The 27,992-nt window shown below is 40.1% G+C and overlaps 1 protein-coding gene across 3 annotated transcripts in view; it reads left to right on the forward strand.

Annotated features, from left to right (window-relative positions):
- Window positions 1-26,140, forward strand: part of SLC6A15 (solute carrier family 6 member 15) — a 39,978-nt gene extending 13,838 nt beyond the window's left edge. For all 3 annotated transcript variants that reach the window (XM_080971475.1, XM_080971476.1, XM_080971477.1), the window contains exons 2-12: window positions 1,180-1,658; window positions 5,568-5,725; window positions 7,189-7,315; window positions 11,765-11,946; window positions 14,669-14,779; window positions 20,121-20,362; window positions 20,474-20,663; window positions 21,801-21,993; window positions 23,258-23,417; window positions 23,549-23,711; window positions 24,709-26,140. In XM_080971475.1, coding sequence (XP_080827601.1) covers window positions 1,370-1,658; window positions 5,568-5,725; window positions 7,189-7,315; window positions 11,765-11,946; window positions 14,669-14,779; window positions 20,121-20,362; window positions 20,474-20,663; window positions 21,801-21,993; window positions 23,258-23,417; window positions 23,549-23,711; window positions 24,709-25,080 — 2,187 coding nt within the window. In that variant the 5' untranslated portion in view covers window positions 1,180-1,369 and the 3' untranslated portion in view covers window positions 25,081-26,140. The remainder of the gene's footprint in view (window positions 1-1,179; window positions 1,659-5,567; window positions 5,726-7,188; window positions 7,316-11,764; window positions 11,947-14,668; window positions 14,780-20,120; window positions 20,363-20,473; window positions 20,664-21,800; window positions 21,994-23,257; window positions 23,418-23,548; window positions 23,712-24,708) is intronic.
- Window positions 26,141-27,992: the final 1,852 nt, after the last annotated feature.

The following is a 27,992-nucleotide window of genomic DNA, read 5'->3' on the forward strand; positions in this document are numbered from 1 at the left end:
GTAGATAAGTAGGTAAAGGTAAAGGGTGCTTCCGTGCGCTGCTCTGGTTTACCAGAAGTGGCTTAGTTATGCTGGCCACATGACCTGGAAGCTGTACGCCGGCTCCCTCGGCCAGTAAAGCGAGATGAGCGCCGCAACCCCAGAGTCGTCGGCGACTGGACCTAATGGTCAGGGGTCCCTTTACCTTTACCTTTACTTATAAAGGATGATAAAGCTATAACCAGTCAATTCTACCATGGGTTTTGAATGGCTGCAGGAATATACTTGCAGTAAAGATGCAGCTTCTCACGACATGACATATAATAAATAATTTTGCTAAAGCACATTACATATACGACCTCCTATCTAAAAAATGGGGCATTCGCACAATTGACATCAAATATTCACACATTTCCCATTCTGTTACAGAAATGTAAATCTTACATTGTCTTGTGATGAAATTTTTTTCATGTACATGTTAATAATATTCACACATGGTACAAATGCCAGGAGAGATACATTAAAGGTATACCAAATATGGTCTTACTTGTGACACATTTCAATTAACATTCATATAGGAATCACCATATGGCTTTCTAGAAGTTGAAAGCAATATGTTTCAACTTTAAATGACATTTCCACAGTTAAGAATGCTCCATTAAGATGCATTTATCCGAATGTGCATGGCCCTACCACAAGTCCCCTCACATGCAAGAGCTCTTCTTGCGCACATCTGTAGGACAATTATGTGATCACACAATCTAGTTGGGTCATTTGTTTCTCAAATTTATCACAGAATGTTTTATTTTTTAAAATATATTTTTATTATTTTTTGTGATGAGTAGCAATAGAATATATATATATAGAGAGAGAGAGAGAAAGAGAGTCAATGTTTTCAATCGTAGAACCTTTCAAACAAATCAGTCATATTCAGAGTGAGACATTACTGTAGTAGGAAATATGGAGTTGAGGGGAAGAAAGAGGGAAGGAACTGGGGAACAATGAAATTTCATTCTTTTACATGTTTTCTTTTGCAGTCTTGGGAGATTTTCATGGATAATGCAGCCAAGAAATATTAGCAATTGATATTTTAGCCATCATTTGGGTAAAGAAAAGGCCTAAAAAGAGAACTATCATTTTTTTAACAGAATGAGATAAGTACCCTTTTCTACTGTCATCTGATTACTTGTTTTTTTACAGGTATTTATGTTAACAACAAGCAATTACAAACATCTTGATTACATTGCACAAGGGACATTGTTGACACTTCCTTCGCTCAACCAGTTCAAGCAAACATTCAGATATTTTTGACTTGGCAGAACAGAGATAGTAACTGAGGCTGGATAGCCTGTCTGAAGAGAACGTGATCTGACATTATTCCTTATTGCAAATGCCTAAGAACAGCAAAGTGGTTAAACGAGAAATAGATGATGATGTCATCGAGTCAGTTAAGGATCTCCTATCTAACGAAGACTCTGTGGAAGACGCTTTCAAGAAAAGTGAGCTGTCGGTTAATGACTCGGACGACAAAGATGTAGATGTGGAAGAGGGATCTGACGTGGAAGATGAGAGACCAGCTTGGAACAGCAAACTTCAGTATATTCTGGCACAAGTTGGATTTTCTGTAGGTTTGGGGAATGTGTGGCGATTCCCTTATCTGTGCCAAAAAAATGGCGGAGGTAAGGCTCTATATTTACTCGTTGGCTTTGGTTATGTAAAGATTGTGACTGTTGGTCCCTGTAGTCTGTGAATCCCATTTTTACTCTTATAGTAATCAATGCTGTCTCCCAGACACAAACCAGATGTAACATCAGCAGAACAATCCTTCTGGACATTTATGGTGGGGGTAAAGTTACTACCACCACTGTTGCCCTACAGGTTTGCTGTGGGCAGGGCAGGAATGGGAGAACTTATTCCTTTCCTTTGGCTATAATTGGAGGGAATTAACAATGGCAGCCCTAGATAGAGGGTTGGGCTATTTCTGTGGGCCAAGGGATACATACCCATTGGCATACATACTTTTTTTTTTGCTGGTGGGGAACCACTAATTTCACTTCCTATGGCTCCTCAATAGGTTTTCTAGTGGAACTTGGATTGTATGCTAACCTCATATTCGAAGTTTTTTTTTAAAAAATCCGCACTCTAAATATTTGCATTTAGGGCACACTTTTTTAAAAAATGCAAATAGCAGCAATGGGGGCTGATAGGTATCAGGATCATAGCAGGTATCATGTAAGTATCAGGATCTCTTTCTAGACACTGGATACATCTCTTTCAAGGAAAAATCTTTTCTGTTCTTGTTTAAATCATTCCTAAAAGTAATAATTCATTTGATAAGTTTTTTCTAGACCACAGATTGGCACTATTAACATGCTTTTTGCTTCAATTAAGTAAATTAATCAATTCATCAGATGAAGGCAAAGGATTGATCACAGGTTGAGCCTTCCAAGTTTCTTGAATTAAGTGATTTTATACTGGAGCACACAAATCTATCATTCTGGATTATGACTAGATTAAAATGTGTCCCCGTTGCCATGTGGGATCTGAAGTAAAAGAGCTAACAGCAACTGCTACAAGTCCATAGCACAAGTAAAGAACGGACATAAAGTTACTTAATGAACAAATTCAACACCAATCAGAATTACATTAATTCAGAAACAAACTGCATTGCAGGATTGTAGCCTTAATTTTAGTGCTGCTGCCATGGATATGCTACAATTGATTCTAAACCTGCACACTGTCCACAACAGTTTGTGGCCACCAAAGAACAAATTGGGGTTGTCCCCAGCCCTGAATTAGCTCCCAGAGTTGTAGGGTGGGGAGAGAAAGTTAAAAAACACACACGTTAGGATATGCCGCTAAAATTATTTCAATAATTGATTCCCCCCCCCCAAGTGCATTTCCAAAGCTTTACAATTGATTTGGCATTTCTTTTCTTTGCCAGTATATGAACTTCAGTTTGTCCTGCAAATTACTGGCAATTATTCTTCCTGTAGCTGCAAAACAGGCCTCCTAAACTTCCTGTTGCTCTTCAGAGTTATTGGATTTCTCATAATTACTGGCTTGCCCTGCCATTTCTTCAAATGGGGACAATTGCAGATCATGTTGCTTGGTTTGCAATGTCAATATGTGGGGGGAAAAATGTGCCTGGATATCGGAGCAATGCATGCAGGCATGTAGAAAGAAAGCACATTTATTTTTACATTACAAATACTGGAATATAGCAACTAAATATCTAATCCATGGGAAGTATTGTGTCAATTCCAGCTTCAGAGTAGACCCATTGAAATTAATCAACATGACTAACTTAGGTCCATTAATTTTAGTGAGTAGGGCTAGGATTGGGTACAACCAACCACGTTATTATTAGAGAGTTGATCCTAGAACATTTTGATCATTCTCACTTCGTGCTTGAAGCAGTCCATTTTCAGCAGCAGAAGAAAGGACAAGCTCCCTTGAATTTGGCCTTGCTTACGCCAGCAAACACTTCTGTTACTCTGGCACATGCTGCAGTTCAGCAGCACAGGAATTGTAATGAAACAACACAGGAATTGCGAGCAAATGCATCACAAGGTTACTTACTCACAAGAAGATCCAGGAAAGGCCATGCTGCTCCTTGAGTTAACAAACTGCAATGATTCCTCAATATAAGACTGATATGGGAGTCTGAAAATTGAAAGCAAAAGCTTCAAATTAGCTTCTTTTACCCCATGGTGGTAGGGAAGGGCTCCAGACTACTACAATCAGCCTTCCACTGAGGAAGCATCACGGCCTTTTATGTAATGCAACATGAAGGCCTTTACTGCCAAAGTGATTTCCCCTACATTATCTCAGCAAGCAGGTTGGCACCATTATTTCCATACGATGCAGTTGTCAAAGGGTGAGTGCATGTGCATGCACAAGATAGTCACTTGTCAAAACATCCACAGCGAAGCTTGTCTCCCCAGCGGTGATTGCTTTGCATGGTTAGCGGTGAACAGCTGCTAAAACTACATAAAAAGCAAGATCCATTGAAACAACAGCAATCAAGAGTTCCATATGAAAAGCAGTGTCTGAAAATAACAGCTGAAATAGATAACTGTCAGCTACCTACCAAAGGAAGCAGTGATGGTGCATGGTGCATTTCCATTTGGCAGGGCATCCCATAAAATCAACACCGTGTCAAAAATACCTGTGTGCCCTGTACTCAACATATTTGGGATCAACCTTCCCTAATTTAGTGCCCTGCAGATGTTGGAATACCAACTTCCATCAGATGCAGCCACCATGGCCATTAGTCAGGAATGATGGAAGGTGTAGACCAGTGATGGCCAAACATGGTCCTCCAGCTGTTTTGGGACTACAATTCCCATCATCCCTGACCACTGGTCCTGTTAGCTAGGGATGATGGGAGTTGTAGTCCCAAAATAGCTGGAGGGTCAAGTTTGGCCAACAACCTCTGGAGGGCACCAGGGTTGCAAACGTTTGCTTTAGGTGATCAGGGATATGGAGAAGGCCATTCAAAGAAGATATAGAATGTTGGGGGAGCTGATTAAATAACCACTTCCCTTTCAGATCCTGAATTCACATGGGAAATGTAGCAGCATCAGGCTTTCTTTGGCAAAATTTAGATGAAGGTCACTTGCACACACAACAGTGTAGAAGAGTTTGGATTTGATATCCCGCCTTTCACTCCCTTTAAGGAGTCTCAAAGCGGCTAACATTCTCCTTTCCCTTCCTCCCCCACAACAAACACTCTGTGAGGTGAGTGGGGCTGAGAGACTTCAAAGAAGTGTGACTGGCCCAAGGTCACCCAGCAGCTGCATGTGGAGGAGCGGAGACTCAAACCCGGTTCACCAGATTACGAGACTACCGCTCTTAACCACTACACCACACTGTACTTTAAAATGTATGAATTTGTGGCTTAATTTCCAAACATCTCCAAACTGTGTGGTTGTTAATGAAAAATGAATCTTGAGTCTTTGAGAGGAAATAAAATCTTGAAAGAGTAAGATATAGATGGACATGAAAAGAGTTGCTTCCCATATAAAAAATGGGTAAATTATGGGTAAGGTGGCATCTTCTTGTCCTGCAGACCCAGAGCAGTAGCTATTCCTGATCAGAGTCCCTACAGCCAATATTATAGCCAGGCATGTCTCTGGAGTGCTGATTGGTTGCCTGGACAAGGATGCACCTGATCCTGAAAGGATACATGACGGTCTGCTTTGAGGAATCAAGATGAAGATTATACTGCAGGGCCTTGTTTACAAGCCCTTTCCATCAGTAATTTGTCCACATGCCTCACTCATTAATTATATGTACTTCTTTCTATGCCAAGTCCACCAAACTACAATGTTCTACATATTTCCTCGATATCGCTGAGCTACACTGACTCCTAAAGTGATTTTGATTTTCAGGCCTTGATATTGGAGATAGCTTATTGCATCCACCTATTAGTCTGTGCAGTTTTTGTTCCAGCCTTTGCAACTCTGCTTGATGGTTATACGCAAACACCACCATAACAGATATTTATGCAAATTGTTCTGCACTCCTTTCTAAAATACATTTCTGTATTCTCAATATTTCTCAACATCTTCTTGGTTTGACAGGTGCCTATCTTGTGCCATATTTAATTTTGCTGCTGGTCATCGGGATACCGCTTTTCTTCTTGGAGCTTTCAGTGGGTCAGAGAATTCGGCGTGGAAGCATTGGAGTATGGAATTATATCAGCCCCAAGCTTGGTGGAATTGGATTTGCAAGCTGTGTAGTAAGTACTGCTTGCGTAGTAAGTAATGTGACCTATTTCCCAAGCCTTAGTGCATACCGTGAGTTTTCCAAATACCCTTTCATTTTAAAAAGGAGCTAATATGCTGAAGGATTAGCTTTGTGATTTGCAGAGTACCTAAGATTTATATATTAAAACTAAGGAAGGGATCTGCCTCAGTGCCCACATAACTATGAAACTAATTAGCTGGCATGCCACTTGTTTAGATTACAGAAGCCTCCCCGAATTTGTGCCCTTCAGATGTTTTAGGCTATAACTCTCATAATTCTTGGACATTGTCAAAGCTGCATGTGGCTGATGGGAACGGTAGTCCAAAACAAATGGAAGTGGCAGGTTGGGGAAGGCTAGCATAAGCAGGTAAGGTGCTAAAGAATTTATCTATTTATATACTGCTTACATGCCCAAATGGCTTCTAAAGTGGTTTACAAGTATAACTCCAATTATAAATTCCATACATAACTAAAATACACAGTAAAACAAGCCAGTTAACCATTAAAACAGTTTTAAAAATACTAAAACAATTAGATCAGGAAGCTCAAGTTCAGGGGAAGGCTTGCCTAAACAGGTGTGTTTTCAGGAGCTGGTGGAATGCCAGTGCTGATGGCACCTCTCAGCAAGAAGGGGATATAACTTTAAAACAGAGGAAATGCACATAAAATGTTTGGAATCTGCAGATGCCGTCTATCTTTTAAAGTGTGTTACCTGGCCATGCAATCGTTATATAGATTGAAAATCTCTTTTAGCTCCTTGGTTTGTGCTGAGGCAAAAAGCCAGTGGCAGAGTGGAGACAAAGGCAGAGTAACAACTGTAATTTTACTTCTGTATCATAGGCTAGTATGTATACATTTCCATGTACCCCTTCCTGTCCTCTATCTAGGCAAGCAAGGATATCCAGCTAGGAAGGGGGGGGGGCACTTAGGATTTGAAGCAGGACCAGTGAGGTTTGTTGTTGGGGAGAGTTTGTTTAGTCAAGAGGAGAATTCTGACTGCCAGACAGAGTGGTTTGGGGGCTACATTTAGCTCCTGAGCCTGAGGCTTCCCACCCTTGTGGTACACTGTAAGCTCATGACTTAGGCCTGGCCCTGCCACAAGATGTGATGAAGTGACTTGCTTCAGGCAGCACCACAGCAGGCGTGTGTGTTTAAATCAGTCACCCCCAAACTCAGCCCTCCAGATGTTTTGGGCCTACAACTCCCACCATCCCTAGCTAACAGGACCAGTGGTCAGGGATGATGGGAATTGTAGTCCCAAAACAGATGGAGGGCTGAGTTTGGGGATGCCTGGTATAAATGATGCATCAAGACTTCAACATGTTCTTTCTGAAGTTGGTGTTTGTTTCTGCATCAGATAATAGAACTTGGCAATTAGAGAGCCATGTTAAAAATGTTATTTTCTATGCCAATACTAGGAAAATTGCTTCTGAAAATATTTTACTTTTCCCACAGGTATGCTTTTTTGTGGCCCTATACTACAATGTCATCATTGGATGGAGTTTGTTTTACTTTTCTCAGTCCTTTCAGCACCCGTTGCCATGGGACCAATGTCCTTTGGTGAAAAATTCTTCACATACTTGTAAGCATCTAGTGTATTAACCTTCCTTCCTTCCTTCCTTCCTCCCTTCCTCCCTTCCTCCCTTCCTCCCTTCCTCCCTTCCTCCCTTCCTCCCTTCCTCCCTTCCCCTCCCTTCTACCCTTTGTTAGAAAATTTTTTATAAGTTTTAAAAATGCTACAGAGTACAAAAACCAAGCAAACTAAAGAGGAAATCACTGAAAGCAAAACCCAGTGAATTGTTTGCTGACTCTCTAGCATTTAGATTAAGAATATTGGAGCACCGCAGCACTTATGTTTTGTATAACCATGCTGAACTGGAATGTTTCATATTGTTAAATTAAGTTATTGATCCTTCCCCAAAATACTGCTTTTCCAGTATGATTCTTAGCAATAACACTTGATAGCTAGCATAAACAATGTTATAATTTAGAAAGGGGGGAAAATCCATAATATTTCCAGAGGTTTTTTAGTTGGTGGTCTAACTCTTTTATTTTGACATATAGACACTTTAATTGATTTCCTTGTGCACTTAGTTGCTCCTTGATTCAATTTCCCCTTATTGGGAGTTTTAAAACTCATAGTACTGGAAAGGAAACATTTCCATTTGTTTAGTTTGGCAGAGATACTTATGGTAGATTTTGTATGTTATTGTAACAGAGTATTGTATATATATATATATATATATATATATATATATGTAGTATCTGGCATGCCAGAAAAGCAAAATCAAAGAATTATGATATGGTAGAGTTTGTCTTAAAGATGACACTTTCTGAACATCCACAGTGGTCTCTTTTGACTTGGCCTGACACTAGCATCTTCACTGCCCATACTTGGGAACCACCTTCAAATGCCACTTTGAACTAAATCCAGGGAATGTTATCACACATTTATGAATGTTGTAAGAACATGACAGCTTTGATCTGAGAAAAGTACTGTGAATCTCGAAGGTGACAGTCCCAGATCTTGCCTCTGGCAGGTCACATCAACCAGTTACGTTGACAGGAATCAAATGAGGTGGAAAGATTTAAATTTTTCTTAGTATTATACAGTCATACTTTGGTTCTCGAACGGAATCCATTCCAGAAGTCTATTTGACTTCCAAAAACATTTGAAAACCAAGGCACGGCTTCCGATTGGCTGCAGGAGCTTCCTGCACTCAATTGGAAGCCACAGAAGCTGAGTTGAACGTTCGGCTTCCAAAAAACATTCGCAAACTGGAACACTCACTTCCGGGTTTGCGGCGCTCAGGAGCCAAAACGTTCGAGTCACAAGGCATTCGAGAACCAAGGTACGACTGTACTTGTGATTATGTTTTTCATATTTTAAACATTATTAAAATTGTTTTAAATATGGAAGATGCTATAGATTTTGAATTGTGGCTAAAAGGGAGGATTCAACGAGTGAATTCCATTAGTGGAAGCCCTGTGCAAGAGCTTCTGCTTTTGCAGCGGGGCTTCCACTGCACTCCAAAAATCGGCTCAGGGGGCAGGAGAACCCCAAAACATAATGTAAGGGGGAAAGAGGAGGATCATTCCATCTGACAAGCCAAAACACTTGCCCTGACGGAATGATCACCTTATTGTGACATTGAATTCCAGCCAATGATTTTATTAAGTAAGTAAATAAATAAAAATATGGATCTGACGCAGAAATACAGTACATGTTTTGCAAAACATGATTTTAACCCAGGAATCACTTGGATCCCACTGATCAGGGGATGACCCAAATGCCACATGTCCCGGTTACATAGGCCTGCATCATTGGTTTACAGAATGATGAGCCTGAGATACCTGTCAGTCTCAGCTACATTATCCCAGCATATAGGCTGGGATTTTTATCTCAGGCTTCCTGAGGACTGGTTTCTTTTACCTATGTTACACCAAATGTTAAGAGCTATAACATTCAAGCATCTCTTCTCGGCTCATGGTCATCTGCTGCATCAACATTTATCACTCACTCTAATGGTTTGTTTGTTTTTAAGGTTTTAGTGCAGTACACAGGAATAGAGATAGTCACATCTGTTCAGAAAAGTCTCTACTAAATCTACTATGAATGTAAGCCCATGCAGGAACATAACAGGAATTTCCAAGCTGGAGTCAAAGTCCTTAAAAGTTCAAAATTCTGAAAGCAGAAACAGATGAATTGATTAACTTTTTATTTAAAGTTTCTCCAGGGTCAGGGTTAAAAGATACATTCTAAATTTACTTGGCTAATTTTAATAGTAGCATTTGTATTGTTTTTGACCGAAACAAAAAGGTGCAGGTTCTGAAACGTTTTTGTGTAATGTGCTGCATATTTCCTGTTCCTCTATCAACATTTACACTAAACACATAAATAAGGGTAATTGAATGTCACACTAATTATTTCCTTATTCTATTTATTCAATTTTCCTAAACATAAAGCAAAAAAACAAAAACAAAAAAAATACCCTCCCCCCCCCAGAAAAACAAAAACCAAGAGGACAATTGAAATACCTGTGAATAATCAGACTATATTATGTCTACTTTTATATCTACGGGAATTAGGCAATAACTCATGGCCATAATGAAATAATTCCATTCTGGCATATCATGAAGCATAACAGAATGCAATCTATCTCTAGGCTTTAATTATCTCCTGGTGACCACATGCCTTGATCTCCAAATAATAAGAGAAACAAATCTTAATTGCATTTCTAATAATATTTTTTCCTTTGCCTGAAGCAAGTATACCAGCAACCTTGAAAGTTGCCTTGACAGTTTGTTGCACAAATTTTCGTTATGAGATACATGATACTTGCTAGCTTGGTGTTACGTCTCAGTACTCAAATGTTCCCAGCGCAAACAGAGATTATGGTTACTGTAAAGTAACAGACTTTCCTTCTCTAAATAACTTGACATTAAATACATAGTTTCAGGAAGAGGTTTTTAAAATTGGCTGCACTCTGCCCTTTGCTTAATTCAGTGGCAAAGCTCACATTTATGTGATCATAGCAGGATCACAGCCCTTGGCTAAGTTCCTTATTCCAGGGGATCTCAACTGAGGTCTCGCTGAATGGGAATTCCCTGCAGGAACAGAGTTCAAGAATATAGTACTAAAAGAATAAATACATTTTAAGAACCATTTACATTTATATAAACACTGTATCAAGTTTCCGATGTACAGGATTCTCATATTCTTGACAAAAGTTGCATTGTGGAATTTTAAAGTCTGCAGTACCTATGCACAGTTGCTTGGGACACAGTCTCATTGAACCCAATTGAACTTATTCCTAAATAAACATTTATAGGGTTGGACTTTGACAAAGTCTGATATAGTTCTTGTTCTAGTTCATGCATCATTTGTAAAGCACTATATATATGGATGACGCTACATTGCTGTTGCTAATAGTTGTAGTGGTGGTGTAATTGAAAGGAAGTCCGATGGAGTGTACATGTCTTGCTGTTCAACAAGTAAATGAATGTAGAAACTCTTCTCAAGGTCTTGTTTTAGTAGCAAGATCTTTTAAAAAACACTTATTAGAGAATTACAGTAATACCTGTTTGTCATGATCACAGTCCCATAGTAGGAAGACATTGCTTTGGAGAACAGGGCTCTTGGATTGATTGATTGCATTTCAATCTTGCCCTTCCCCTCTAAACTAAGGGTGGAAAACAGCAGAATAGCAAAGTAATGCAATTTCCCCCAAAAAACCTTCTAAAAATTAAATTATTTAAAAACATTAAGAACTTCTAGAGCTATTTAAAAAGTTCTGCAGAAGAGGGAATTATAGCAGCTGCAGCTTTCCTCATTACTACATTACAAATTGTATGTGCTAATCCCATTTTTTATAGATCCCTTAAAAGTACTAATTCCAGATATGAGGCAGGGCCCAGTCAAACCATCCTTTGGTGGGCTCCCTTCCTCTATCAATGGGCCCTCACACGTTTGTCTGCACAACACTGAGCAGTTGACTGACGACACCTTTTTCATTCCCCCCATGCTTCAGAATAATGCCTTGTCTGGTTCACCATGGAAACTTACAAGTGTCTAGATCCTTTTAATCAACACTGCTTAGGTTTGGACCAAGGAAAAATAGATAAAGGGGAGGTGGCAGAGCAGGCATTGGGGGTGGGCCCTGGCAACTCCCCTCCCCTCAAAACTCTAGGTGCTGATATTGGTCCTGGGCACCAGTGATCTCTTCTCCTGTGTGCCTTGTCAGTTTACAATATGGACATATTCCATGAAGGCTAGAAATTAAAAACAAACACAACTCCCACCTGTCCAAGATAGATTACCTGCAGATGTGGTGCTGTACTGATTCAAAAGAATGGAAAAAACCAAAGCACTTGACCTGCATTTTCCAATGTGTGTGTCTGGATAAGCCACAAGTGGCAGTACCATGATAACAAACTATAGGAATTAGAATGCTTTGTAGAACTGTCTACATGTTGCTTTCTATTTAGGATCCAATTAATATTTTAGATTGCCTTTTCCTTTTCTGATCAGTTGTGGAGCCAGAGTGTGAAAAAAGCTCTGCAACAACGTATTACTGGTACAGAGAAGCACTCAATATTTCCAGCTCTATCTCAGAGAGTGGAGGTCTAAACTGGAAAATGACGATCTGCTTGCTGGCTGCTTGGGTTATGGTGTGCCTAGCAATGATTAAAGGGATCCAGTCTTCAGGCAAAGTGAGTAGTTCCCTTTTTGTTTTCTTTAAAACTGATTTAAGTCTTCTTCACATTTGCCACCTGAATTCTTCACCACCACACCCCTTTGTCTATCCTCCCATAAAGTTTGCATGGAAAGGCTGGCAGCTATGACTCACCATGCTTTTCTGTAATCTCTCCAGTGGAGAAATGTTGGTACATCAACATTAAGATCGTAGTCTATTAAATACAGAAACCATACTTGGATAAAAAGAGAGGGAGTGTTGCGGTATGAGAACCTTTGTTTTGTTTTCATTTGCCATAGATAATTCTTATAATTGCATCTTGGTGCGTAATTAAAAAAGAAAAAGGAAGAAAACACAACAAAGAAATGGGATTTGTAGTTGGCTTTCTCAGGATGGATTTCTGTTTCTGGATCTGGACTGCGTCCATGAAGCAAATTGCCAGGCCAAGTGTCAAAGATTAAGTCTTCAGGATGTCAATGCCCAAAGGAGACACCTAAAAGGAAGACAGGGAACCACATGCTAGACTGTGATTCTTCATGTGGTCTGCAAGTGGAGAAATGGACATTAAAAAGCATTTGATGACACCAATTGTGTATGGGAGGCTTGTGAAAAATGAGAGCCCAGAGCAGCAGAGGCATTGGATGAGGCAATGGATAGAGGCCTGGTTTTCAGAGGCATGGTTGCTCTGGAAGAAAAGCAGAAGCAGTGGAGATGTGAGTTCAGCACTGGAGCCAGAGCTAGCAACATAGGGCACAAAGGGAAGCAGAGGGTCAAGATAAGTAGAAGCTCCAGCAGCATTTGCACACAAAAATGTCCAGCCCTACTGCACATTTCTCATTGCACTTTCGATGCAACCATAATATTCTGGGGATCAGGGTAAGAATGATAAAATTGATCTGAAGATAATTTCATACAGAGTGAGCCTCCACAGTCTATGCACCTACTTTTCCTCTGCCATTTGCCAGTTTCTAAATTGCTAATACACATGCCTGATGTTTGATCCATCTATGACTGTTTTGGAACATGTGACAGTTTACTTAAAGGATTGGCTTTTTTGGGGGGTTTCTATTGCAATAGGAGATGCAGGGGAGGGGTGCTCTTTATGGAATGTGCAGATACTATCCTTTCTTTGATGTACTTTTGCTGTGACATGTCCCAGATTGAAGATAGGAGTTTGCCAAGGAAGTCATACATACCCTGCCCTGATTCTTCTTTCTGCAAGTGGTCCTGACTCACCAGTCAAATGAGTGATGTCTTCACAGAATGAGTTGGGTGAAAATACTCACATGGGAACTCTTGTCATGGCCACCTTCCCTTAGGGCTAGAGGACTGAGTCATGCCAGAATGTGGTATAATAAAACTAGTGGCAAATAAAAGCAGATTATTGTTATTATTATTCACAGGGTGCTTCAGATAAGCACAATTCACTGGGAAATTCTCTTTCACAAGCTTCATTTTTAGTGGAACTTACACATTATGAGTCCCTCACAGATTATTCCATTAGATCCAAGACTCGTGACTGTACAATGCAATCTAACTTTCATGGGACTAAATCCCCATGTGGGGATGTATACTATTGCACATCCCTACAAATTCAGCTTCTCAATTTCATCTTCCCAGATTATTAGTTTATATAAGAGATTGTGGTGGAACAGTTGCTAAACTCTTATTTCAGCAGCAATATAACTTCTGGTACAGAAATGGTTTCCTATTATGACTGTTATTATTTTATTTTCTTAACTAAAATATAGCCAGTACAAAATTGTTGTTGTTGTTTTATGATGATGATGATAAGACTTTTTAAATATCTTTTTTTACCAGGTGGTGATTATAATATCAAGTTTCTTCCTTCTTCTCCTTACAATTATCAGCATCCTTAACAAGCTACCATTCCCAGGATTCTTAGGGGGAACCCATTACTGTTAAAATGTTATAATAGTGTTTTAAATGTATGGTGTGGATGTGGCCTTAGCTTTAACCCAGAGGCTCTTGTGTGCCACCCTTTGGATGTGTATTGCTTTCCCATCTCAGCAACAATTTCCTTTCCCTTCCTTGTATTAACTGTCACTACAATTTACATGTTCACTGAAGTAAACCATAGTAAAATGCAAACATTGTTCCCTCATAACTACAATGTCCCACTTTGAACCATGATTCCAACCCCTCAGGGAGCAATGGTTTATTTTAGCCCTGGTTGTTATCCATCTAGCATGAAACAACTCTAGAAAGGGAGGAATGGGAAGGAAAAGGGGTCAAGGGGCACATTCCTGGTGTTCACTCCCAATATGCAAATTGTGCTTTACATGTATGTTGATGTGCTGAATACAACGCAAGGATCCTCCTTTTCCTGTTGAGTATTTGAATAAAGTTGGAGCCTTGGTCAGAAAACAAGGAGTTGTTGCAAATAATGCATTGGTCAAATACATGGCCAAATCACTAAAATGCATTCATATCCTTTCACGTTGAAGTCCCTTTCTTAATAGCACCGCAAATGGCACGGTATACTTCAAAGTGTTTCAAAATATTTCTTACTTCACATGATTTGTTTCTTCTGATAAACAAGAGCAAGCTATAATTCTGCAATTCTTCAGATCTCTGAAGCAAGCACACAATGCCATGACGAGCTTTGGGAATGTCAGATGACCTTAGGTTTCTGAATGCACTGCGGATGTGGTTAGACTGTGGAAGACAAGGGCCATTAATGGGTTTTATTTTAACATTCCTTTCGTATTTTTCAGATAATGTACTTTAGCTCCCTTTTCCCTTATGTGGTACTTATATGCTTTCTAATCAGAGGGCTGCTCTTAAATGGATCACTGGATGGCATTCGTCACATGTTTACACCTAAGGTATGTACTTGGTTTCTGCCTATTATGTTTGATTGCTTTTGACATTCGTTTCATGCCTGAATAGTTTGCATGAACTCTTGTTTCAAGATCAGATTATATTGCAGTTAGGTGGAAGAAGTCAACTGAGTTGGTGTGTATCTGCTGTACAACATAAGCTCCATTAACAAAAAATTAAATAAAAATCTCATCCTTTTTACACTATTCAAACCAAGGCTGTGTACACACTACCATTTACTCTGCATCAAATACACTCCCATCACTGGTTTGGGAAGCAGTGTACATGTGATGTTAGCCACAATCTATATCTATCCTGTTATATTGTCCTTTTTAAAAAAATAAATAAATGAGGTACTGCATTTTGATGCATTCCCCACTTAAGAGTTTAGATCTGAATTGAGAAAAGGAACGGCCTAGTTGTGCTTTAAGATGGTAATGTCTACACTGCCAAAGTCTCAGCCCACAGGGAATAGGGACTTTTCTACCCAGTTAGCACTGTCTGCACAGTGACTTGATTCACACTCATTCCAGTGGTACAGGATCACACAACGGGAAAGCTGCTTCGTGTGTGTGTGTGTGTGTGTGTGTGTGTGTGTGTGTGTAGGAAACCTACTTCAGATTATAACCTCCACTTCTTCTATAAACATATCCAGTCAATCTGATTGGGATTACATAGTAGGGTAGCATGGGGTAACTAATTCAACATTCAACAGTCTTGAATATGATTCTACAGACAGTTGCTTATGCCAGGCATAGTCATTCACCTCTGGTACAAAGTGCTTCTTGTGCTAGGGCTGGACAAAGATTCTAAGAGGGGCATATCAAAAGTGACCCACAGCATGACCCATAAAACACAAAGCCTCTGCCTCCATGTAGTACCCTCTTGGAAAATTCCCACCCAACAATTCTTCCTTTTCTCAGCGTCCATCTCATAATTTCACTCTCCACAACGGCTGCCCCACCTCATCTTGGCCAATAAGGATGTAATCTTTTATTTATTATATTTCAATACCCAAGAAGTTCAAGGTAGCATTCATGGATCTGCTCCCTATACCATTTTATCCTCATAACAATCCTGTGAGGTAGGCTGAAAGGTAGTGACTTGGCCATGTTCACCTCGTGGCCAATGACTGACTGAACTCCCCTGATCATAGCGTGAGTGGTTTCATATTTAGTTTAGAATATGGAGGCTTCCTGCATCATTCATGAAACAGGTTTAGCGTGTCAAAATCCACTCAAACAACAATCTCATTGACTTTGCCAAAGGTCAAGTTATGCTCCCACATTACATACATTCTAGAAACATTTTCTCTTAATTTACTGTATTTATTGAAGAAAGGATTTTCAGTTGCACTGTTTAGAAGCCACATGTGCCTCACAACTCAGTTTCGTGCTTATTCACCTACGTGTGCACACCCCTGCATATGCAAAGGCTTACGTGTTCTCTGTCCTGTAACAAAGTGGGTTAATGTGAAAGCATCAGGTAGGATCATAGAATTGGAAGGGACCCCAAGGATCATCTACTCCAACCCTCTGTAATGCAGGAATCTCATCTAAAGTATCCATGGCAGATGGCCATCCAACCTCTGCTTAAAAACCTCCAAGGAGGACGAGTCCACAACCTCTCTAGGGAGACCATTCCACTTCCACAGTCCAGAAGAGGACTGCGTGATAAAATGATGGCAAGACTCTAGAGCAGGGCACCTGTAGCCCTCCAGATGTTGCTGGCCTACAGTCTTCCTCATTCCTGAGCATTGGTCATGCTGGCTGGGGCTAATATGTGCCCAACAAACTCGAGGGTCACAGGTTCCCCACCTGTAATCTGGGAATAAGGCCCATTGAACACAGTGGAGCTTACTTTGAGCAGACATGAATGAGGTTGCACTGGAAATCTTGTCCTGTTGGGAAGTTATAAAATCTACTTGTGTGTTCAAATGGTTGGTTTTACTCACTATCTTCTAGTTTCTGTTGTGGAAAACTCACAAGTCCTTAGTCAAGATCATTCATACAAAGTAGCCACAAGTGTCTGTTAAAAAGACACTCCCTTCCCTCTAGGTAGGTAGAAGACTGGGAGCATTACTCATTTCTTAATGATGAAAAACTAAGCCAGAGAATGATTAAGAGATTTAGGAAAAGTCACACGGGAAGTCTCAAGCCGCAGCTGGATTGAACTGAGATCTTGCTAATCCCTCTGTAGATGGGAACCCCTGACAGTATATAAGAATTCTTTTCTTTCACATTTTCTGTGCACACCTTAAACAAGTAGTTTTGTGTGGACAGGTTTACAGAGAAGTAATGGTCTTTTGGCAGACAGAGCCGATTGCAAAATCCATTGGGTAAACTGCTTCCTTGACAAAATGCTGCTTTTCCTTCTAGTTTCTTATGATTACATTTAGATCCCACCTTTCCACCAAGGAGTTCAAGGTAGCTCCTTCTCCCTCTCTTCGTTTTACCTCTCCATTGTCTTCAAGAAGGAGAGAAAGAAAGAATGTTTCTGACATTTTGCTGCTTGCCCCCACAAGGGTCAAGCAAACAAAAGTTTGCAAAAGAAAGAAAGAAAACAAAAAAACCTTGGTGAGCACTTGCAAAGCAGCCTCTATCACCACCCCTTCCATTCCTCTGCCCCAGGGCCCAGAAACCTGGGGCCTAACTACATGTGACATTAAAGATGTGATTAGTGGTAATAACAATAACAAGCATGGTGTATCAAGATTGCTGGGAGGGGATATTTAAGCCTATAGTGATAATGGGAGCCCCTCCCTAATTTTAATTGCATAGGAGGCAGGAGGATTTCATGAGGGCTCTAGATAGGGAGGGAAGGTTTAAACCATTCCTCTAAACTCTGTGTGCAGCAACTCCTCCATGCTTGGTATTTTTGTGTGTGCACAATATCTCTGCCAATCATAGCAGCTATGTCACATGTAGCTAGGCTTTTACCTTCTGGAAAAGTAAAAGAAGATAGACGCAGTGGGCCACCTCCTTCTCATGTCCCAAGGGTGAGCTTGTAGGCCTTGGCATGGCCAGAAGGTGAAGAGACAAGAATGAAACTAATCCTCTGGCTCAGTGGCCAGCAAGGGCAGGGAAATCTGGTCCTCAGGATCTTCTTCAAATATCCACTGCTTTAAGCTGAGACATCTTCCTAGAGGGGCTTCCTGGACATTTTGTAATGCCAGGTTACTTGAAGTCATCTCAACGCAGGCTAGTCACATCAGGGGCAAAATCAGAAGCCAAAATTTGGTGCCTCCCCTGCCTCTCGCCTTCCATTTTGCTCAGTTCACTACATCATAGTTGTAGTGCACTGAGGCATCTCTTAGAACTGGTCATACTGCCCTAAACTTGCTTCTCATCGCATTAAAAGGTAAAGGTAAAGGACCTCTGACCCTTAAGTCCAGTCGCAAATGACTCTGAGGTTGTGGCGCTCATCTTGCTTTTAGGCTGAGGGAGCCGACATTTGTCCACAGACAGTTTTCCAGGTCATGTGGCCAGCATGACTAAACTACTTCTGGCAAAACCAGAGCAGCACATGGAAATGCCGTTTACCTTCCCGTTGGAGTGGTACCTATTTATCTACTTGCACTTTGACATGCTTTCAAACTGCTAGGTTGGCAGGATCTGGGACCGAGCAATGGGAGCTCACCCCGTCGCGGGGATTTGAACTGCCAACCTTCCAATCGGCAAGCCCTAGGCTCATTGGTTTAGACCACAGCACCACCCGTGTCCCCTCATCACATTTACCTAGGACCAAATTCCATTAAACACAATTGCAGTAGACGTAGACAGGACTTCACTGTAAACACAAACATTAATCCTAACTGTGAAACTATTGGTCCATCTAGAGTTAATGTCATCTACTCTGACTGGCACCTGCTGTCCAGGGTATCAGATATCTTGCCCAGCCCTACCCAGGGATGGCAGGGATTGAATTGAGCCCCCCCCCCATGCAAAGCTTATGCATTCCCATTGAACCAAATCCACCAAAATTCTGCACATGTTCACTCAGAAGTAATTCTCATTTGCTTCCAAGTGAGTGTGCTTATGAAGGTAATTGTACGTAGGATGGCACCCTCAAATCTCCATTTCTATCTATTAAATGATGGGGTTATAAGGCTTGATAGGTAGGTTCCCCTGAAATCAGTGAAAATTACTTAACATGCATTTAGGGCAAAATTGCTAGGGAGAACTTTTCCAATTACATGTAGAATTCCCCAAGCCTTAGTTAGATTTCTTCAAAGCAGTGGGCATGTAGAAGGATGACATCCCAGTTAACCTCCGGTGGAAATTCAAACAGAATGAAGTATGTATATTTAGCACCATCTAGTGAGCAAACTTTGCCATAACTGTACGGTGATGATTTGCCTCACCTGTGGCACTGTGTAGTGTTTCTATGGAGAAAGTTTCCTGTCTAAATGTTTTTAATTATACTTTATAGTACAGAAAAATCTCCTTTTACCTGTGGAAAAGATTTAGGAGATTATTTAGAAAGTTTTGTAATGCTGAAACATTTGCTTTTAATAGAAATCATAATGCCTAATAGAGATGTAAATAATGGAACAATAGTTTGTTTTGTGACTCTCTATTTACTATTAGAAGGCTTATCTAGAAGGAAAACCTATTAAACTCAGTAATACTTTCTTCCAAGCAGGAGTGCATAGTACTGCATTATAGTAATTCTAATGACATCTAAAATATATCTAAAAATTCACCTTCATTCTTTATCTTGCTAAAAATTTGTTCAGTTGCTTTGATCTTCATAGGAGAAATCTCACATACTCACATCAACATTAGCTGTCCTAGTTTCATTATTTATTTATTGTATTTACATGTGCAATTTCTAAACCACCCTTCATCAGTTATGATCACATGGCAATTTACAGTCAAACACCAGTACAGTAAACCAAAACAATAAAATTCCAGTAATGCTTGGAAAACAGCTCCTGGAATGATAGTTTGCCTGTTGTTTTGGCAGCGACGATATTTTGCACACTATTCAATTAACAACATAGAAATAATAATAATGCATTAGTGTCTAAATTTTTTTTGCTGCTTATAAACACAGCTGCACAAAACCCTTGTTGACTGACATTGATGAAAGCTGTTTTTAAAGTGTGTGTGATTAGCAAATATATTGATTTTTGGTTGATGTATTTCTTGTGATGCATTTTGACCAACCTGCAATGCAAAAGAATGAGACAATGTACAGAATGCAAATTCAGTTTGTGGATTGAACGTTTGAGTGTAAAAATTAGGGTGCTGGGGGTTTTCTTCCTGGATTATTTGTTGCCTCTCCATTTAGGAGAAATGCTGTATTTTGTAGCTGACATGTATTGTGTCTAATTTCAAACAGCTTGAAATAATGCTGGAGCCCAAGGTCTGGAGAGAAGCTGCTACTCAGGTGTTCTTTGCCTTAGGGCTTGGATTTGGTGGAGTCATTGCCTTTTCAAGCTACAACAAGAGAGACAACAACTGCCATTTCGATGCTGTTCTGGTGTCCTTCATCAATTTTTTCACTTCTGTGCTGGCAACTTTGGTGGTGTTTGCTGTTCTGGGCTTCAAAGCAAATATCATAAATGAGAAATGCATTATCCAGTATGAATATTCATTTCCTTATCCATTTTTATAGTATATTTCACTTAGGAATTCCCACAGCAATTCTTTGGACTGATGGTGTGTATGCCTATATTCCCTTGTGTTTTGCAGAAATTCCGAGAAGATTGTCAATCTTTTGAATGTCGGCAATCTGAGCAAGGCTATTATACCTCATCATATTAATTTATCTAGCATCACAGCAGAAGATTATAATTTGGTTTATGATATAATCCAGAAGGTCAAAGAAGAAGAGTTTCCCCTTGGTCTAAAGCCTTGCCAGATTGAAGATGAACTTGACAAGGTGAGAGTGATACTTCCATCTTTGATGCAAAGATTACAGACTGTTTTAATAATCCTTATTTTTTTAAAAAAATAATATTTATTAATTTTCAACCGTTTAAAGACAACAAAGCAGAAAGACAGAAAAAGAAAGAACAAAAAAAACCAAAAAAGAAAAACATAAAACTGACAAAGAAAAACACAAACCATTTCAAATACAAAACAGTTTCAATGTCTTATCTTTCATTCCCTTATTTCCACGACCTCCTCACACCTCCCTTTTTGTTTCCCACTTCTATAAATTATTTCAGCAATTCCTTTCCATCTTCCTCTGTTTTCCATCCTATAATTATCTTAACATAGTCTAGCCTTATTTTTCCCTTTAATACACTATTAATCTATTTATACTTAATTCCTTATAGCATTTCTACTAAAGCCATATAATTTCATTCCAACATTTTTCTAACATTCATTATTTTTACAGTATTTCTATAAAAAGTCTTAAACTTTTTCCAGTCTTCTTCCACCAACTCTTCTCCCTGGTCTCGTATTTCTGCCAGTCGTTTCCGCCAATTCCATATAGTCCATCAACTTCATCTGCCATTCTTCCCGAATGGATAAATCTTGTGTCTTCCAGTACTTCACAATGAGTATTCTTGCTGCTATTGTTGCATACATGAGACAAATTCTATCCTTCTTTAACACCAATTGGCCGACCATGCCCAGGAGAAAGGCCTCTGGTTTCTTCGAAAGGGTATATTTAAATTCCTTTTTCATTTTGTTGTGAATCATCTCCCAGAGTGTCTTAATCCTTGGGCATGTCCACCAAAGGTGGGCTCTAATCTTCAAATTCGTCTGTTTTTCTTTAAGTTCAGTCATAGCAAGCGTCAATTTATGTTCATCCAATTGCCTCTGTAGGGCTGTTTTAATAATCCTTATTATAATCCTTATTATAATCCTTATTGACTGCAGGACAATTTTGATATTTATATATATTTTCCACTTCCTAATAGCTAATAGCTTTTCTGACTCCATTGTTCTGCTCCCTCTTTCCTCCTCCTTCTCTCTTCATTGATTTTGCCCACCTTATACAATATTTTGACTTGATTTGCCCCTGTTTTGCCACCCAGGTTTAATGCTTTGGCTTTCTCCTTGGCAGGCTGTTCAAGGAACTGGTCTAGCTTTCATTGCCTTTACAGAAGCCATGACCCACTTTCCTGCTTCTCCTTTCTGGTCAGTGATGTTCTTCCTTATGCTGGTTAATCTGGGGCTCGGCAGCATGTTTGGAACCATTGAAGGCATCACGACACCAATAGTTGATACTTTCAAAGTGAGAAAAGAAATTCTGACTGGTGAGTTGTTACGGATTTCTTTTCTTCAGTTCTACTTCATTCTAGGAAATGTTAACAATCAAAATGATCCGCTTGGAGACATGGTGGCAGAAAATTCCATTTCTACCAACACAAAACAAGTTGCCAAAATTTTGCAGCCATAATTCTTCACAAATAAAAAGAAACGAGACCTAATTATATTAGGGGTTCCTATATTAAAAAGAGTGACAAGTGAGCCACATACTCTGAACTCATATATTTGACAGTGGTTTGTTCAGAAACATGGTAAAGGGTAAAGGAAACATGGATATATCATTCAAGGAGACAATTTAGTACAGAAGCCTGAAATCTTTCTTTTTCAAAGCAGAGTGCTATTTTCTCCTGTTCTGATTACCATTCATCCATTCCTGTACTATTTAGCTGAAGAGTCATATTTCAATGGTAAGGCAATTGTTTTGCATTGCATAAAGTCCTGGGTTCAAACCCCAGCACCTCCAGGGAGGGCTAGGCATGCCCCTGGTCTGGAACCCTGTAGAGTCACTGCCAACCTTTGTACACAATATTGAACTCGATGGACCAATGGTCTGACTTGGCAGCTAGGAGATACAGTAGTTTGTTTTGTTTCTGAATGCAGGAGAACCTCTCTTCACAATTCTGGATACTGAAACCACTATCTCTACATTTGTTTGCTTGTTTGTTGTACTTATTTATACAGGGCAAGTCCTTTAAAAGAGGCCCAGTGGATACAGAGTACACATGTTCCACAGGGCCTCTTTTAAAAGACTCACCCTGTAGTTACAGTATTTGTGTCTCTTCATACAACATGAAACCAAGCATAAGAGCAAGAATAAAATAGGAACCTAAAATGCTCATCCATAAATATATATATAAAGGCAGATCCAAATTAAACCCAACCCATGCCCAAGTTGAGCACAATCATTTTTACAGTTAGAGGAGGTACCACATTCACTTAATCATGAAATCTCCCATGTCAGGTGTTCACTTCTAGCATTTTGAGGGGTGTGAGGGTCAGAGTGGGGAAAGGCTCAAGTCCATTCTCAGTCTCACCACATCTGGAGGTGAAGGGTAGGGAAGAAATGAGAGAACAATCCCCTTGTATTCCCTTACTTTACAATAGCCTCTTCCGTGCAAGAAGAAAAGATACTGTATCCACTAACCCCAAAAAATAATAATAATCAGAGAAGCACTGTATCTAGAATATATCAAGAATATGAATGGATGTTTGATATCTCTTCCCTTATCTTACTTCTGTGCTTTATTGCAGTTGTCTGCTGTCTTCTGGCCTTTTGCATTGGCTTAATATTTGTACAGCGGTCTGGTAATTACTTTGTAACTATGTTTGATGACTATTCAGCCACATTGCCTTTGCTTATTGTCGTCATTTTGGAGAATATTGCCATGTCTTATGTTTACGGGATAGACAAGTAAGTGCACATCTTGAGTTGTTCATATAGCTAACATTGTTGGCAATTATGAGCATCACAAAACCATACATTAGCAGCAGCCCACTTGAGCTAATGATGTTCTTTTTTCTCCACTGCCTCTCCCACTCCAGATTCATGGAAGACCTAAAGGATATGCTTGGCTTTTCACCAAATCCGTACTATTACTATACATGGAAATATATCTCCCCAATTGTTTTGTTATCTTTGCTGGTAGCTAGCATTGTCCAAATGATATTAAGTCCCCCTGGTTACAATGCATGGATTGAAGATAAGGTGAGTGATGATTTTTAAAAAGAAACATGCATCATCAATGACTGTAAGTTTTAGGCATATAGAGTGCATATATGACCACATAGATTCTTTTTGCATTGTATTTTATAAATGCACACAAAGTGCACAGTGCTGCTAGATCACTGCAGCAACCTTGTAAATAACCCTACAAAAATAAAATAAACTCTGCAGACAGATTAATAGCCTGTATTTTTATAGTAGCTGTTGAGAAGGGGACGTTTCTCCTCCTCTGTAGCCAGCATGGAAACATAGAACAGGAGATCTTAACAGTCTGGAAAACAGACTTGTGTGAGAGAGATGGAGTGATCCATTCTTCCTCTACTAGCTTACTGTGTTTTAATGCTTGTTGTGAAGGTAGAGACTTATCTTCGTCCGCTACTGGCATAGAAACCAAGAGGACTTGCAAAAGAATGACAGAATGATCTAGAAGGGGGCATCCACCTGCTCTATCAGCTTCCTCACTTGCCTGCATGAATCCCTTGTTGCCAATGGCGGTCAGATGAATTGTTACATACAAGGCTATATGGCACAAAAAGGGACTTGATCTAATTACCCTACAATTGCATGAAGGTTGTCTTTTAAGTGTTTTATTAATGCTCATATATGTGCATTGGTGATGTGGAGGATGTAAAAGGCCTGTATTAATGGAAGGAGCTGTGTGGCAGACTGTGGGCACATAGTTCACAACTGCACACAGTTTGCAACATAAACAAGAAGAAGAACAGAAGATTCTTAATGCATCAATAGTACTTTGCGGGGGGGGGGGGGGACGACAGGGGAATTTTGGAATTCCAAAAAACCAGGGAGAAATTTGGATAAGGAGAATTTTGGAAACACCTCTATTTCTGCACTTACAATTTGGGGAGGAATTAATGAAACAACTTAAAAAAGAAAGGTTTCTGAGAGAGCAGTACAAGCCTAGGCTTAAGGAAGGCAGATGTGCAAATGATCTTTCTGAATTTTTTCTTGGTCTATGCAGGCGACCGAGGAATTTCAAAACTACCCAACCTGGGGGCTGATAGTCTGTGTGTCCTTGATTGTTTTTGCAATGCTCCCTGTCCCGGTAGTCTACCTGATTCGCCGCTGCAACCTTATCGACGATAGCTCTGGCAGTTTGGCAGCGGTTTCCTACAAAAGGGGGCGTATTATAAAGGAGCCTGTGAATCTCGAGGGAGATGACACCAGCCTGATTCATGGCAAGAGTCCAAGCGAGGTGCCGTCTCCAAATTTTGGCAAAAACATATACCGGAAACAGACTGGTTCTCCAACTGTGGACACTGCCCCCAATGGCCGCTATGGTATCGGTTACATAATGGCAAACATGTCGGATATGCCAGAGTCTGACTTGTAGCTGCAATGCAGTGTTGATGCCTCTGTTTTTGGAACATTTGTTTCTCTTAAGAGAAGTGGTCAGCCTCACTTACCAGAGTGCAATCTCAGGTGCCCCATGACTCTGTGCTTAAAAACATCCTGACATGTGGTACAAACAAACAGCTTGACAATTCCCTTTGGCTTGATTTTTTCTGGTTTCCATTTGTACTGAAGGGAATGCACATAAAAATATCAGTCAGTGATGGCATAGCCTTGCCAGGATTGCCAATTTTTTAAAGAATTATTTTTGCATTTAATTTGAAAGTTTTCTATCTTTAAAGTACAGGTGTTACCTCAGTTTGTAACAATTTTTTAAGTGAATTCATATTTCTCTACTGCTGTAACTGGAATTTCCTTCTTTGTTCCTGCAAGTTAACTCCCCCAGTATTGGAAGAAAAAATTAGCTCCAAAGAGTTCGCCAATTCTGTATTGACTGCACTTATTTGTACATACGTTTTGTAGATATCCTGTACTTTTTTTAAGCACTCGCAATTCCTTAGGCTATTAGCTGAGTAAAGAAAAGCAAAACAAACAAATTTTAAACCCTGCAGATTATTTTCTTACATGTAATAGCTGTATAGAGCAATAGTATTAGAAAACCAAGTATAATGATGCTGGAAACACAAAATTCCTCACACTCTGGGGAACTGCATATGATGTGGCTGTATTTTACATACTATATTTGGTTTTTTCAGTGTGAAAATTATGTAAGACTGAGTCGCTCCAAGACTCTTAAAAGATTGTGCAGATTCTGCATTTTTCTAAGCTGTGTGCCTAAAATAAAAATAAAAACCCTTCCTAATATTTATTGTGGTTACAAGATTATATATATTATATTTATATATAATATACTTGTAATGTACATATGTATAGTAATGTTGTATGTAACAGCTTCAAACCCTGAAGCAAGATGGCTTTAAACCTGTTTTTTTTTCTGTTTTGCTTGTTTTATGCAAAAAAGAAATCCCCTCCTAAGTCAGTGATAATTAAAAATTGTATACCATTACATTTAATCTAGGAATAAAGAGTGTGGAAAGGTGTTTTCTTTGTACTTTCTGGAAATTTGGTGCTGGATTTGGGGCAGGTGGTCCCTAGCTAGCCCAGGTTGGTGGAGCTAAGTATTCCTATTTAAACATCCATAATTAAAATGTACAACAAACAAGCCCATTAAACCAGCACATAAATTAAAACAGCAATGAAAACAATTAAAACAAGAGGTTAAAGTTTGGAGATCAGGGAACTGCTTGTCTATATAGGCGTTGTCTTCAAGAGCCGGCAGAATGCCAATACTGATAGGGCCTTTCATACTTAATATATTTACTAGACAGTGGAGGGGATGTACCAATGTCTCTGCAGGACAGCCAGGCTGAACAAAGAAGCTGCATATTTGAAAACAGACTCAGACGAATGGAACCACCAATGTTTCTGTGTTCTTGATTGCTGGAGCAGAGGCCTGCTGAATTCTGGGTCTGTCTTGAAATAGCCAGGCTTTTGTGTAGCTGTGCAAATCGTGCTCTGATATTCAGAGGCAGAGTGAAGCTGCTTTCAGCAAAAAAGGGCATGTGAAGGAAAGCATACTGTGTCTGACTTCAGATCAGAAGACTGCAAGATTGGATCCTGCCTGGCCTAAACTCCAGGCCACTGGCTTTTGCACTGAGGCTGTGCACAGTTTGTGGCCCTCTTTTCTGCTGGTCTCTCAGTGGAAAGTATTTAGGCAGCCGGAAGCAGGGAGTATCTGCTGGGCTTGATCAGTGGCCATTGTGCTCTGTGTAGTAATAGAAGGTTGCCACTGTGCACAGCAAGGCTCAAACAAGCTTTCATCATCATCATCATCATCACCACCACCACCACACACACACACACACCATTAAATGGTGGCCAGCTCTAACCCTCATCAGCCTGAGCTATGGAAGTCTTCTTCTTGTTGTTTATTAAAATTGTATAACGCCCTATACCTGTAGATCTCAGGGCAGTTCACAACATAAAATCACAATATAAAAAACAGAAAATACATAATAAAAACAAAAACAACCACCACCCAATAATTCCCCTTCCACAGCACATTTTAAAATGGCATCAGATGTCAATCACCCAAAGGCCTGGTTAAAGAGGAATGTGCCAGCCCAACCTCCTTGGGGAGAGCATTCCACAAATGGGGAACCACTGCAGAAAAGGCAGTGGCTTGTTATGCCAAGCCCAAATCCCCCACCGCCCTGGTTCCAGTCCAAAACACATTAGACAGATGCTCTTACTTCATTCAGGCAAGTAACAAGACACCAGTGTGGTGTAGTGGTTAAGAGCGGTAGTCTCGTAATCTGGGGAACCGGGTTTGAGTCTCCGCTCCTCCACATGCAGCTGCTGGGTGACCTTGGGCCAGTCACACTTCTTTGAAGTCTCTCAGCCCCACTCACCTCACAGAGTGTTTGTTGTGGGGGAGGAAGGGAAAGGAGAATGTTAGCCGCTTTGAGACTCCTTAAAGGGAGTGAAAGGCGGGATATCAAATCCAAACTCTTCTTCTTCTTCTTCTTCTTTGCAGCAGGCACAGGACTCAGGAGTCAAAATACAATTGAGGAGTAGCCAAGAAGCTTGGAACTGGATGGAAGTGCCAAGCTTGTGTGGTGTGCTCATGTGCAATACTCTCTCACCTTGTGGGAATATTGAGATTTTGAGGGTCTATTCCCATCTGTGAAAGCAGTGCCTTGTTCTAGGTGAAAAGACTGCATACTTCTGTTCAGGCTGCTTCCGCCTCCTGTTTTGGCCCCTCTGCTAATCAAAGCCCTTCACAGCATCCATTGAGACTCTACTTTGCAAGAAGGTCACAGGGGATAGCTAGCACTCCTGCTTCCTGTCCAAAGCATAGGCGCCATCTCTGAGGGGCCCCGGGTGCCAAGG

This window comes from Podarcis pityusensis, assembly GCF_964106645.2.
Source record: "Podarcis pityusensis genome assembly, chromosome: 10".
In the NCBI taxonomy this organism is placed as follows: Eukaryota; Metazoa; Chordata; class Lepidosauria; order Squamata; family Lacertidae; genus Podarcis; species Podarcis pityusensis.